At 43.0% G+C, this 14,986-nt stretch overlaps 1 protein-coding gene across 6 annotated transcripts in view; it reads left to right on the forward strand.

Annotated features, from left to right (window-relative positions):
* Nucleotides 1-14,986, forward strand: part of Fut10 (fucosyltransferase 10) — a 93,076-nt gene that overhangs the window by 62,138 nt on the left and 15,952 nt on the right. For all 6 annotated transcript variants that reach the window (XM_060381579.1, XM_060381580.1, XM_021639220.2 and 3 more), the window contains one exon: nt 3,562-4,397. In XM_060381579.1, the coding sequence (XP_060237562.1) occupies nt 3,562-4,397 (836 nt within the window). The remainder of the gene's footprint in view (nt 1-3,561; nt 4,398-14,986) is intronic.

Consider the following 14,986-nt stretch of genomic DNA (forward strand, 5'->3'; position numbering starts at 1 on the left):
GGGTGTGAATCAGGAAAGTTAATGGGAAATGCTTTCTAAAATAGCAAATACGTAAAGTTTTTTTGGTAAGTTAGATCCTTTAACTTTTCTCTCTATTAAAGTGACATCTCTCACTCAGAGAGGTGTTTTCCTATCCCTGCAGATGCCACAGAATTAAAAGGAGAGAATCGAGACCCTACACTTTCACAGTTAGCTTTTTTCTTTTCTTTTCTTTCTTTTTTTTTTCTTTATTTTTGGTGGGGAGGTCCTAGGTGTTGAACCTACATTCTTGTGCATGCTCGGCACAATGTTCTTACCAGTGAGGTAAATTCTTAGCACTTGGTTTTGGAGAACCTACTGATGACGAGGGGTTCATGATCCCGTGTCCTCTCTAACATCAGGATCCTGTGGCAGCTCTCCGAGAGGCTGAGTACACTTGTAACGAGTAACAGGCTTGTTTCAGTCTCTTTCACATCGCCAGCACGACACCTGCGGACCTTCATAGTGTTCGCAGAAATCTTGGCGCAGCTGTTTTTACTTCTGGCTGCAGTTCACTGATGTAGACAAGCAGAGGTAGCTCAAGCTCTCTTCACTCTGTGAACACTGGTGGAGGCTTTGGGATTTAGTGTCCCTGCTTGGCTGCACACAGCAAGACTCCAGGGATAGATTAGACTAGGTGGTAAGGAAATGAAAAAAAAATAGATAGATGGACACATGGATTTTCTGGGATCGGGTAGTCTTGGCTCTTTGTTAAAGAAACCACAGCAGCCCAGCTCAGTGGGTTTATGAGTTGAACAGAGAGGCGGGGTTATTGCATACAGCTGAACAAGGAGGGGGGATTATTACATACAGAGAAACAAAGGCGTGGTGCTCCTGGGATCAAGGAGACAGGTTTAGCCAGTCTCAGTAGGAGCAGGCTCTGTTGGGGGGAGCAGTTACCAGGTTGCAAATATCTGAGGAGAGAAAGCTCCGGAGGACATTTTCTGCAGACATCAACATGCACACGTGGACGAGAAGGGAAGACTGCCATTTTCCCATGGGCCTGAGGCTGAGGTCCATAATATGGCCAAGCCAATGCCAAAAATACACATTCACTCAGGACCTCAGAAACTCAGGACTTCCTCCACTTCCCACACTGCTCTATAGTTTAGAGTTTCTGTTGTGTTGTCCCGCTGTGACCTGGAGTAAGAATCTTTCAGCAGTGGACAGCCAGTTGTCCGTGGATCGCCTCTCATGTGCTCTGTAAGGTTCTTCGACTTTCCAGATACTAGGAGTCGTCAGCCTTTCAAGTATTAGATAGGATCCACCAGCCCTACAAATGCTGGGAGTCCAAGTGTGGCCAACACGTGTGGACACAGAGTGGCCAATATGGGTGGGCACAGGAGTTTAGCATTTTTCTCTGAGATGCATGGCCTCCATCTCCTGTTATAGCGTAGGTGGAAACTTGATGTTCCAAATCAATTGTCATTGGCTCATGTTCCTGTCATTGGCTGCCACCAGCCAGCAGCAGCAGCTTTATTATGGTGAGTTGCCTTTATTCCCAGATTTTAATTCATGTCCTCCTGTTTCTTTTTCTGTGTACATAGTTATTAACCTCTGTGAACAATCACATCACACTCTTTTTCTAGACCCTGTGTGTTACATTTCAAGTGTGTGGGTGACCATGCTTCTTGATCCTTAATATCAAATATAGCTAATGCCAACCAAGGGTCGCTCTTGCTGATGACTGGGAACACAAGCCCATTACCAAGAGAGAGGTATCTTTTTGACAAATTCTCTGTGTTCAGCATGTATCCTCTGACTTAATCTAATGTCGCCTATAAAAGTTTGAACATTTTTCTTCCTCCTCCTCCTCCTTCTCTTCTCATCCTTCTCTGGTTTGAGTCACTAGTGAGAAAAATGTATGTGCCACAGAGCTCAGTAGCACTGCTCAGGGCGTCACTGGGTTGAGTTGGGGATCACACGCTGCAGAACCAGTGACCAGGAAAGAATGAGGGAGCAACATTGCTACAGTAGTCACAGAATGCAGAGCTGGTTCTGTCTCAGTTCTCTCATTAGTCTGCAGCATGTAGGAGATTCTGCACTCGATGGCGAGCAGACCCACCAGATTCTGGGTGTTACAGGGACCTTCTTGCGTGTCCACGCCAACAGCATGTGGTGCCTCTTCTCAGGAAGGCTTCACCATGCTCGTACTTCTCAGTCACCTGGGTACGAGATATCTGCTGCCTCAACAAACACTGGCTCCTCCACTTTGGGTTTTATCTAGCAGTGAAGTTGGGTTTGCACCCCACAGAGTTAATGGGGACCTTGGACTGGTGGCTTGGAGGTACAGTGTGACCCACAGGACTCCCATCCTGCCTCCATATGAGCTAGGTAGGTTGTGACTAAGCTGTTCCAGGTTGCCACATCCGGTCTCACCAGTTAGGACTAAAAGCCTTTCTGATTACCTGATTTCTCACTGATGTGCTGTTGACATCAAAGAATTTGTATTTATTTGAGGGCATTTGCACTTATGGTATGTAACTAGTTTTTATGAGCCCACCAGATACTATGTTTCATACTGCTATAGTTACTTTGGTACATTTTCATACCCCAGTAGGAGATAGAAGAGGGAGTTTTTTTTTTTTTTTTTCCCTTTGTGTGTGTCTGTAGTTTGGTTTTGTTATTTCCTTACATTAATGTTTAAAAACTTCAGGCCACTGTTCACAGTATCATTGTCAGGAGCATTCGGAAATTCTATATTGTGATAAAGTATTAATTTTTCATCCTTAGTCACAGAAATTAGTTTTTCCTGAGTGGATCTCTACCCATGTGGTCAGGAAATAACTGCTGACCACATCCATCATGTCTATCTACATATTACCATATATCAAAGATTTTCCAATTAATCCTGTGGAAGGCAGAGTCAGTCCTAATTATTGGCTTCTTATGCCTCTGTAGTTTTCGATGTACTTGTTAATTCGTGCCTATCTCTGCTGCAGTCTGTAAGCTGGGGCTATTATCAGTGCTTTTGTCTTTAAAAACCTCCTGTCTGCCATTGTGACGAAGATTGATCAACTGCACTCTGTTGAAATCAATCATTTTGGATTAAAAAAAAATCTATTCTGCATATTTCTTAAGGCTGCTCTTGCACGACTCCTCCCCGCTTAACCTGATCAATCAGTCTGACAGCCCAGTTGCATTTCTCCATTGTGGCTTCCTTCTTCTTGTTCTCTCTCTCTTTCTTAAGGAACTGTCTGTCTATCTTGATGTCTTTATTTCTCCTGCTATCTTGTAGACAACAGTTCTGGAATGGAGAACAGAAGTCAGTAGAATAATGTCTCTTTTTAAATCTGCCTGAGCGTTCCATCCCATTTCCCATAACTTTATTATAGAATGAAAAAGACGATCATATATTTGGTGATTCTTTGCTTGGTTAAAGTTTTGGGTGCAGGCTTCACAATTGGCTTCTGGGTACTTTGGAGGGGCACTGACACACGTACTTACAGTATCAGACTCCTCTGTATTATGATCATCTTCTGAGACACCAATGTCTTATCAGATATCGGATATATTCATTCACATTTTATTTTCTCCTTCTAGGTACTGACTTTAACATAGACAGCCTACCCCTGCCTCGGAAAGCCCATCATGACTGGGCGCTTTTCCACGAAGAATCTCCTAAGAACAATTACAAGCTCTTCCACGAGCCAGTCATCACCTTATTCAACCACACAGCCACATTCAGTAGGCATTCCCACCTGCCACTGACCACTCAGTACTTGGAAGGTGTGGAAGCCCTGACGTCACTCAGGTACCTCGTTCCTTTGCAGTCTAAAAACAAGCTAAGACAAAAGCTTGCTCCCCTGGTGTATGTACAGTCTGACTGCGATCCACCATCAGACCGGGACAGCTATGTTCGTGAGCTGATGGCTTACATTGAAGTTGACTCCTATGGCGAGTGTTTACAAAACAAAGCCCTTCCCCAGGGGCTGAAAAATTCTGCCTCCATGGATGCTGATGGCTTCTACAGGATCATCGCCCAGTACAAGTTCATGCTTGCTTTTGAGAATGCAGTCTGTGATGACTACATCACAGAGAAGTTCTGGAGACCACTGAAACTGGGGGTGGTGCCTGTGTATTATGGATCCCCCACCATCGCAGACTGGCTTCCAAGTAACAGAAGTATCATTCTGGTATCCGAGTTTTCTCACCCCAAACAACTGGCCAGTTTCATTAGACAACTGGATGATGACGACAGCTTGTATGAGGCCTATGTAGAATGGAAGCTGAAGGGTGAGATCTCTAACCAGCGACTCCTGACAGCTCTCCGGGAACGGAAGTGGGGCGTGCAGGACATTAGCCAAGACAACTACATCGATACCTTTGAGTGTATGGTCTGCCGCAGGGCGTGGGCAAATAGTAGGCTACGGGAGCAGGTGAGTGAATGGGAGTTTGGCGTCGGGGAGAAGGTTGTCTGCGATTCTGTGTGGCGCTGGCCTTCTGTGGCTGTTGCTGGCCACCATTCTCCATTCCTAGCACAGAAGCAGGCCACACAAGAAGGTGGAGGCTCCCTTTACTATTTGAGGACACTGGCAGGCTTACAATTCAAGGACCTCGGAAGCTTTTCGGCTCTCGTTTCTTCTAATGGATGCTTTTCCTACAGGTGTTGGGCATTGGCACAGGGGGCTGCAGTAAAAGGGAGAAGGTCCCCAAATCTAAAACTTAACAGGTCTGCCTACCATGTGCATGAGCAGCCCTGTGACCTCTCCATCAGTACTGTCATTAAGGAGCCTGTGATTTTTGCCAACCCCATTTACTCAAGCCCACAGCCTGCTGCCAGAAGGCTCATTTTGCATGTGCAGTTAGCTATCTCTGTCTCCATTCTTGGTCTTATTCTTTCTGACATGTACTTATGCTTACTAATATAATTTAATTATCCTACTTCTTAATACTTGGCGTTAGAGGTATTTCAGATTTGAAGTTTTTCAAAATTTAAATTATTTACATAGACTTTACAAGTTGGACATTTCTAATCCCCAAATCCCAAACCTGAAATGCTCTAAACTTAGAAAGTTTTGAACGTCAGTTTGTTTCTCAAGAAAGAAAACAGGAAACAGGACAGGAGCTTACCAAAGAGGGCCTCTGAAAGACTCTACCCAGCAGTGTATAAAAGCAGATGCTGAGACTCAGAGCCAAACTTTGGGCAGAGTGCAGGGAATCTTGTGAAAGAAGGGGGAGATAGTAAGATTGGGAGAGGACAGGAGCTCCACAATGAGAGCAACAGAACCAAAATATCTGGGCCCAGGGGTCTTTTCTGAGACTGACACCCCAACCAAGGACCATTCATGGATATAACCTAGAACCTCACATACTACTTTCTGTAACCCATTATAACTTTTCCTGACATCTTATCTAAATTCCACAAAGGCAAATGATTTATTTAAATTTTTGTTTTACCTATCACATATAGAATTACTTTTATGTATTATTTGGGTACTATGTGGGACTTTCATATACTAAATATGTATACATGTACATACATACATGTGTTTAGAGAAATTTAAAAAAAATTGAGGTATCATTTTCTTAATTTTAATAATTAGAAATTTAGAATATTACCTGATTTTTATATACTAAATTTTAAGTCATAAAATCATTTGCTTTATTCTGAGCATCCTTGTCAGCAACAAAACACTAAATATTACATCATTCTTAGAGACTGTATCTTACTCTCTAATGACTTCCTTTATGATCAATTTATAGGGCCACATCACAGAAAAAGCAAGATACAGCACACACACACACACACACACACACTCATTCACACACACAATGTAGAAACACATGGGAGCACTGACTACAATAATTGCCCTTGCTGTGACAATTTTTTTTTTCTCAGAATACAAGAAGTCAGAAAACAGAATTTACAGAGGTAAAAATTTGCCTTTTAAGACATAGATCATAGTCACAGAAAACAGAAGGAATTTTTAAAACCCTGACTGTTCCTCTGTGCCACAGAAACTATACTAGCAAGATTATTGAGGATTAGATATGAGATATATCCAATTATTATTATTATTATTATTATTATTATTATTAAAAAGCATCTATTTTATAATATTTTATTAATTTTTCTGAGAATTTCATCCATGTATTTTGATCATACTCGCCCATCCCTTCCCCCTTTTAAAATTTATTTATTTTTATTAATGACAGTTTATTTACTTTGTATCCCAGCTGTGGCCCCTCCCAAGTCTACTGAAGGGGGCATCTTTCTCCTCTTCCAGCTGACCCTAGCCTATCAGGTCTCCTCAAGACTGGCTGTATTGTCTTCCTCTGTGGCCTGGTAAGGCTGCTTCCCCCTTAGGGGGAGGTGATCAAAGAGCCAGCCACTGAGTTCATGTCAGAGACAGTCCCTCTTCCCCTTACTAGGGTACCCACTTGGAGACTGAGCTGCCATGGGCTACATCTGTGCATGGGTTCTAGGTTATCTCTATGCATGGTCCTTGGTTGGAATATCAGTCTCAGAAAAGACCCCAGTGGCCAGATTTTTTTCATTCTGTTGCTCTCCTTGTGGAACTCCTGTCCCCTCTGGGTATTTCTATCTCCCCATTTTTCATAAAATTCCCTGCATTCTGCAAAAAGTTTGGCTATGAGCCTCAGCATCTGCTTTGATACCCTGATGGGAGGAGTCTTTCAGAGGCCCTCTGTGGCAGGCTCCTGTCCTGTTCCCTGTTTTCTCCCTCTTCTGATGTCCATCCCATTTGCCTGTCTGAGTGAAGATTGATCATCTTACCCAGGGCCCTCCTTCTTGTTTAGCTTCTTTAGGAGTACTGATTTTATTATGTTTATCCTATATTATATGTCTAATATCCACCCCTTCCCTTAATTCCCCTGCCTTCCTACCCTCCAACTTCACATTCTCTCCTTTTTTTTTTTTTAACTTATTGAGTCTAATTTGCACAGCCCATGTGCTTATGAGTATACAGCCATCTATCTGAGCATGGTCAACCTACCTAAAGCCACACCATTAAATAAAGTTGATACCATGCCACCCCTCTCCCCCAGAAGCCATCAGTTGTCCATAGAACCTTAGTTAGGGGTAGGGGATTCATGAACTCACATAAAAAGCTTGTCATGGCCATGCACATGCCTGTATTTCTATTGATGGAGAAAGTGCAGACGAGATTCTTGCTGGGGCTTGCTGACTGCTAGCATGGGTCCAGGTTCATGAGAGACCCTGTCTCAAAGGAATAAAGCTGAAAGTGACAGATGGGATACTGGCCACCCCCCCCACTTGGCTCTTCACATCCTCATGCCTGGACCCATACCACAATCTCCTGGTGGGCATTTGCATCTAACATGGGGACAACACACACACACACACACACACACACACACACACACACACACAGATGCCCAGGCTTGTGCCATCAAACACTGAAATTTCTAGCTCTTTAATCTTGTACTACCCAGACTCTAGAATCATGAGAAATACCTAATTTATAGTATTCTGCTACAGCAGCCTAAATACACTAAGGCACAAGGTAGGATATTAAACAAGGACTATGTGCAAGAAAAACGGCAGCACTAATTTGTGAACTGAATAAAATTGAAGTATACGAAATTGATAAAATTAGTTTTTCCGTATTCTAGCAATAAACTACTAGAAAAACAAATTGTTTAAAATTGTTATGCCACTATAATACCATAAAATATTAACTAATTAGAGTTGTTTGGCCAGTTAAAAATAACACATACCAGAAGTGAAAAATACTGTTCAGAGAAGCTGTGCAGACAAATCAATGACGAGAACAATGATGCCCAAGAATTTTGTCAATATTGTTGTCAGTTCTAAAATTGATAGGGATTTAACATCATCTCAGTAGAAAGCCCATTAGGTATTTTTGTAGCAGCTGACAAGTGAATATAAAAAGCATACATGGAAAATAGGCGACCTAAACTGACATGAAACTTGCAGGTGAATGGGCGGAGCTGGAAATAATCATTCTTAGTGAGATGACCCAGACTCAGAAGGACAAACATGGCATGTTTTCTTACACTGGTGGAGTTAGCTTTGAATCTCTAGATATTTTTGGAATATCCATAGAGGCCAATAAACTGGTAAGAAGCTTGGGGAGAGGGCTTTAAGGGAAGGGACATAGGATGCAGGCAATATGAAGGGGATGGGAAGTAAGAGGGGGCAAGAAGGAGTAAGTGGGATAGGAAGGGTAGAAGAGGGATTATGGGGAAGGATAATGAACACTAAAGACCTTTGAAAAAGTTATATGGAAACGTACTATAGAATATATATGTACATATATATATATATACATACATATATGTATATATGATATACTCTTTAATGAGAAGACAGTCCCCTCCTAGACCCCTTAGGCAACCAAAAGCCAATGCCAGAATTGAATTACCTTTGGAGTTATTGGTCCCATGGACTCTGCCACATAATGTTATAGGCTATTCTCCAGATCTTGGGTAAGTATCTTGCTGAAGGCACCATGTAAGAAAGCCATAGAATATGAAGAAGCCAAGCTAGTTCTGACCTTGAAGCTTCATTTGTATTGGCACATGCTGTGCATGCTACTTGAGGAGAAAAATAGTTATCAGTCTTAGCTAGCTGTGAATTATGTGGGCTTCAGAATTGACTGGCCTGGCAAGGTATGTCCACTGGGGCAACAGTGGTAAGAATGTTATGGGAGTAGCCAACCACTTTTTATTTATTCATTTATTTTTAATTAAATTTTTATTTTTTTTACATTAATTACATTTTATTCACTTTGTATCCCAGTTGTAGCCCCCTCCCTCATTCTGTCCCACTCCCGTCCTTCCTCCCTCATCTCCTCCCATGCCCTTCTCTAAGTCCACTGATAGGAGAGGTCCACCTCCTCTTCCATATGACCCTACCTCATCAGGTCTCATCAGGACTGGTTGCAATGTCCTCCTCTGTGGCCTGGCAAGGCTGTTTCTCCCTCGGGGGTGGTGGTGGTGGTGGTGGTGGTGGTGGTGGTGGTGGTGGTGGTGGTCAAAGAACCAGCCACTGAGTTCATGTCAGAGACAGTCCCTCTTCCCCTTACTAGGGAACCCACTTAGCCAACCACTTTTTAAATTATATTTAAGGCCTTCTTCATAAGAAAGCACTCATACCTGGTACCATTAAAAGGGCCAAGAACCTGTAATATGACTATATAGCGCCCAGGCCTAGGGCAGAACCTGTTGTTGTTTTGCTAAATGCCATAGTATTAAACCCTAGTCCTAATGACTTACCATTATGCCCGTATGATTAGTGTATCTCTCTACCTTATTAGAGAAGCTTCGTTTTGTAGTTTCTGGCAATTCACACAGAGACACATACCTGCTCAAGGTGTGGAGACTAGGAGCCTATTCAAAACTATGAATGGGACGCATATATCACACTTTCCTCCCAAGGCGCAGGGAGCGTTGTAGAAGAGGGAAGAGAAGGACAGTCAGAACCAGAGGCAGTGGTTAGGCTTGGGGTTAGGATTGAAATAGTGTTTTCTGGGCACAGGAGGGCAGTTACATGTATGGACTGACAGATACAAGCATATATGACTTGTGCCAGCTCAAGAGAGACAGATTTCAGCATGGAGTAGGGTAGTGGTCAGTAAGTCTCACTGCTAGCTGATGCTCTATGGACAATTAGTTGCTATGAGAGAAGAGTAAGGTGTTTTTTTTTTTTTAAATGAGGGTGTGGCTCCTGGTAGGTGGGGCCATACCTCAGTGGATGGCCACTCACCCAACGGTGATTGGGAGGCCCATATTGATCTGGATGGATTATTTAAAAAAAATAAATAAAAGAAAACATGAAGTGGGGGATATGGGTAGTAGGGGTGGATCTGGAAGAAGTTGGGAAAGGACTAGGGAGTGCTTTCCAAACTGACATCATAAATGGAATGTCTTCTGTCACAAGGATCATAATCACCGGGTAAAAGCCTATCCTGGCTCTTCCAGCTCCCATAGCTTTTGGACCACCATGCTCAATATTACTCCAAGGAAGCTTTGACATCTCTATTTACAGTAGGTTGTCATCACGTCCAACTTTCAAGGAGCCATTCAACATGTCACAAGAAACTGCTTCAGTTATTCTTGCTACAGCATTGAATTTCATGAGTGTGTCCCTCCAGGTCTGTGAAAGCTAGTCTATGTATCTTTCACCTCAGCCCACACACCTCAAGACAGGCTCCATATGTTTTCCCTGTTCTTGCCAGCACAGCCTACTCAGGTCTGTTCGAGAATTCTTGAGGATTACACAGGCTCTCTCTTCTCAGAGCTGGTGATGGGTGGGTGCTACCTGTATTAATATTGGGGGCTCTTGATCACAGATGCAGAGGGAGCATTTGCTGTCATCAGGTGAAGAATGCTCTGTAGGACTATTTCATCGGGTCTGCACAGAAAGCAAAAATGAAAGCAGAGTCTAAAGGACTCTGGTTTTACTAGGGAGTCCAACCCCAGAGAGCAGGAGAGGAAGAAGTGAATGAAACAGAGAAGGAAGGGGGAGTAGTTACAAGGAGGTGACAGGGTTTTTCTATTTGCTTCACTGGCTATGCCTTATCCATGGAGACACATACCCAACAACTCAGGACCGTTTCTTCAGAGTAGGAAGGGAATATATTTTGTTCTTTTGTTAAGAATAAGTGGCCCGCAGATCCCAACTCTTCTTTTGTATTGGGTTGGGATATGGTTATAAGGCGTTCCAAGACTTCTGTGGTTAACTTTGCCAGAGGACAGGAGAGTCACACAGAGGGAGGTTAGATATGCATTTGGTCACAGCCCTGCTCACTGGCAAGGAGAGACAGCTGAGCTCTTTGAGCACATCTGTCATATCACTGTGATGAATCCCTGATGCAGACTGTGTAGGGCAAAGGGTTATTTTAGCTCATGGTTTCAGTCCACAGTCCTTGAGCTTGTCTTCTTCTTCTCCTTCTTCTCCTTCTTCTCCTCCTTCTCCTCCTCCTTATCCTCCTCCTTCTCCTCCTCCTTCTCCTCCTCCTCCTCCTCCTCCTCCTCCTCCTTCTTCTTCTTTTAATAACAGGAGAACACTGTGGTAGCAGGAATGTGGCCAGTTATTCACCTCTGGGCAGAATGGAAGTGGAAGATAGGAGCAGGGCTAAGGTCAAGGAGGATACCCTGAGGGGTCTTCAGTGACCAGCGACCTACTCCATCCAGTTACATCCTGTATCCTAAATTCCCAGAACCTCTCAGAACAGTACCATCAGCTGAACACCAAGGTTTTAATACATGAGCCTTTTGGGGAGATACTTTGTATCTAAATTATAATAAGGTACCTGCTGGAACACGATGCCCTTACCCTCAACTAAGTACTCTCCCTTAATCCTGGGAATCTACTGTGAAGCCAGTGAGATGGCTCAGTAGTCATGTTTGATGCTAAGGCTGACAATGGGAGTTTCATTCCTAGAATCCACATGATGGAAGGGGAGAACTGACTGGTAAGGTTGCTCTCTAACTTCTGTTTGCACATCCTTCCCGTCTTGCCCATAAAGTGTGGTTTAACTCATTATTAAGAGAATCAAATCTCACCCCTCAAATTCTTAGAAAGCAGACCCATCTTTGCCATGAGTGGTGAACATTATTTTTCTGTGTACAGAATGATGATGTGGGGGCTTAATCTGCTTCTTGCCCAAACAATAGGTAGCCTTAGCTTTGCTGATATCCATCTCTACAGCCATGCCCAGGGATTCGATCTGTCACCAGGCTCCAGAGTATCTCAGTGTACTTCTGCTTGCTGGAACCGGGCTTTCTCCGGCCATCTATTTGCTGCCTATCTATTAACTTCATGATTTCCAAAACTTGGTTTTTGTTTTTTTCATCGTTTTAATTTTTCTTTATTAATCTATACCATGCCACAAAATATATTATTTTCATCTTGTGTGGGAATTTAGGAGAGAATGGAATTAAATATGTGTCCAGCCAATACTGTTTTACTTGGACATCTCTATTTTATTTACTGAAAAAAACAAAACAAAACAAAACAAAACACAAAATGCTGTAAAACCGTTTTATTAAGGCAGTTCCCTCATTCTGGAATGACTTACTTAGATAATAGCCATCATTAAAGAGGTTGCCTTTGTCACAATGCTTGCAGTTTGAACAGACAACATTGAATGATTACGGAAATAAACTTGGATGGGCTCTGCAAAGGAAAGATTCTTTGATGGGGAACATGAGTATTTACAGTACAGATTCTACTAGAATCTTCCAAAGGGCCATCTTCATTATTAGAAGGAACTTTTTAGTATAACTGTCACAGTCCTGAAGGCACCAGATGTTAACAGTGGTTCTATTAACCACCAAAGAGTGCACACTCTAGTAACATAAGATAGAATTAAATGGAGTCAGAGCCACATTTCAGAATTCTTTGGCAAGATACAGCTATTGGTACTAAAGAAGCATCCCCATCACAAACATAAGTTATTAACTGGGTGCTTGCCAGGAGAGAATGAATTGCGTTATTCTTTTTTTTTGCAGCACGTATGTGCGTGCATTTTCATGTGTGAGTATGGTCCTGTGTGCTACAGAGTAACTATGGAGGTCAGATGACAACCTCAGGTTGGTCCTCTCACTTCTGTGTTGTGTGGTACTGTTGTGTACAGCAAGCTAGCTGCCTATGAGCTTCTGGGGTGTCCCACTTTGACCTCCCATCTCACCTCAGCAGCACTAGGATTGCATGTGTAAGCCACCACGGACCCAGCTTTCTGTGGCTTCACAGATGCTAACTCAGGTCCTAAAGTCAAGAGCTTTTGCTCACTGAGCCCTCTCCCCAGCATTTAGCCCTTAATCTTTCTATGAACAAACTAATGTCTACTGGCTGCACAAACTAGTATTTCCTGTATCCCAGATAGTAGCTGTTAAAAGCCATCCAGTGAACATTCCTCGAGTCAAAATGCTTCTTAAATGTTAAACAGTATTTTACGTATTTGGGATGACTTTGGAGGTATTAGAGTGATAAACAGTATATAAAGACAGGGGATTTCTAGATTGACTTTACAGGAGAATTTAAACATTTCCTATTTCTACTTACGTAAAGCTAAGCAATGTGACTTCAGGTTAATAGAGTTTACTGTAATGAGAGTTGCCTGGCAATTCCTCAGCTTTTAATTCTATAGATAGAGGATGCGGGGAGACAGTTCCAAGTTGGAGGGTGCCGGTCGCCTCAGAGTTCCCACATAGAAACCACACTGGTCCTTGTTTTGTTTTTCTTTCTCAAATCTCCTGAAGTGGTAGTTTTAAAATCATAGACAGGTGGGCTGGTGAGATGGCTCAGCAGATTAATGTGCTTGTCCCTAAGCCCACTGACAAGAGTTGGAGTCCCTAGGACTTAAAGTGGGGGAAGGAGTGGCCTGACTTCCAAAAGCGGTCTTATGACATGCCCATGTGCGCTATGGCATGCCCTGCCCCCAGCAAACAAATGAATGTTTAAGAAAACATTAAAACCGTAGGACATCAATGGAAAGCAGGCTTAGGCATCGCCAGATCCAGCATCCCTTCAGCTACAGAAACTTTCCATTTGATCCATTTTATGTTTCTCAATGAAATCACCCTGCTGTGCCTATTTTATACATTAGCCACTGTGTAGTTTTTGGCGTGTTCCTGGCAATTGGTAGTGCCAACGTCTGAGTCATCTCTGATTCTGGTTCCATTCATTTCTTCTTCTCTTGACGGTGCTTACTTTTTTTTTTAATGTCTTGTTTTGTATGTGCCCCACGATCTTTTTTGATTGCTATGCTGCAAGTGACAGAGGGACAGATGTGGAGGAAGTCTAACGACTGTGTTTAAAAGTGGATGGATATGCTTCTGTCCCTAACCAGCTCTAGTCAGTTTAGTTATGAGTGGAGCTGGATTTTGATTTTGTGTTTACTCTCCCCTCCCCCCAGTGCTATAGATCACCCTTTGGGCTTTGAACATTTCAAACAAGTACTCTGCTACTGAGCTGTTGCCCTGGACCTTTGTTGCTTGCTTCCTCCTGCCCCTCTCCATAAGCTTCAACGTTTTCCCTCTTACTTTACTGTAAGCTGTTGTTGTGGATTATGATGTATGCTCATGGTGAGGTGTGCTAGGTCCTTTGTCTTGGAAGCCTCAGACTGAGGCAGGCTCTGATTTCCTGGATCTAGGGCTAAAGCTTTGTAGATTTTCCCAATTCTGTTTCCCATGGGAGTCAGACTATACCTTGTATTTCTGGGTGATTTTGATGTGAGAATTCCAGGTCCCTCACAATGGCAGGTGACTTCTACAATCACTGTAGTCTGCTAGTCACAAAATCATTTCTAGATTTCCCTCATCCATTAGATGATTTTTGTTTTGTTTGTCCCATGGAAGTAGATCCGGGGGGTGAAAGGATTTTCTTCTGATCCCTTAGTGGCTCAAGATGGTTTTATAAGAAAAGAATGTAGGGTTCTTGAATGTCTTACCCTTACATTCTACCAAAGAGGGGGACCCCTTGAGTTTTCTCTTCTGTTTTTATGTTGCTTCTTGGATATTTACCGGAAGCCCATAGAGAAGAGTATTTGAACTTCATGTGCACTTGGGCCTCCCAGATGTTCCACACTGATAAAGTAGACAATTTTTGACCTTTAGGAATTTGAGGAAACGTTTTTGCTGATTCCCTGTTACCTGTTTGTGTGACAGCCATCTCTCTTTTGTTTAATGCCTGAAGTTACAGCTCACAATATTCTCATTCTTTGCAGTTCAGTTGCCTAATAGACTGTGGAAGAGTTAAGAATCTTAGGCCTCTCTTAAAAACAAACTTTAGAGACAGTCCCTGTACCCCTTACTAGGGCACCCACTTGGAAACTGAGCAGCCAATGGGCTTCCTTTGAACACGGGATCTGGGTCCTCTCCATGCATGGTCCTTAGTTAGAGTACTGGTCTCTGCAGGAACCCCTCGGCCCAGGTATTTTAGCTTTGTTGTTCTCCTTATGGAATTCCTGTCCCCTCCAGATCTTTCTATCTCCCTCTTCTTCCACAAGGATTC

The sequence above is a fragment of the Meriones unguiculatus genome, chromosome 4 (assembly GCF_030254825.1).
Source record: "Meriones unguiculatus strain TT.TT164.6M chromosome 4, Bangor_MerUng_6.1, whole genome shotgun sequence".
Lineage (NCBI taxonomy): Eukaryota > Metazoa > Chordata > Mammalia > Rodentia > Muridae > Meriones > Meriones unguiculatus.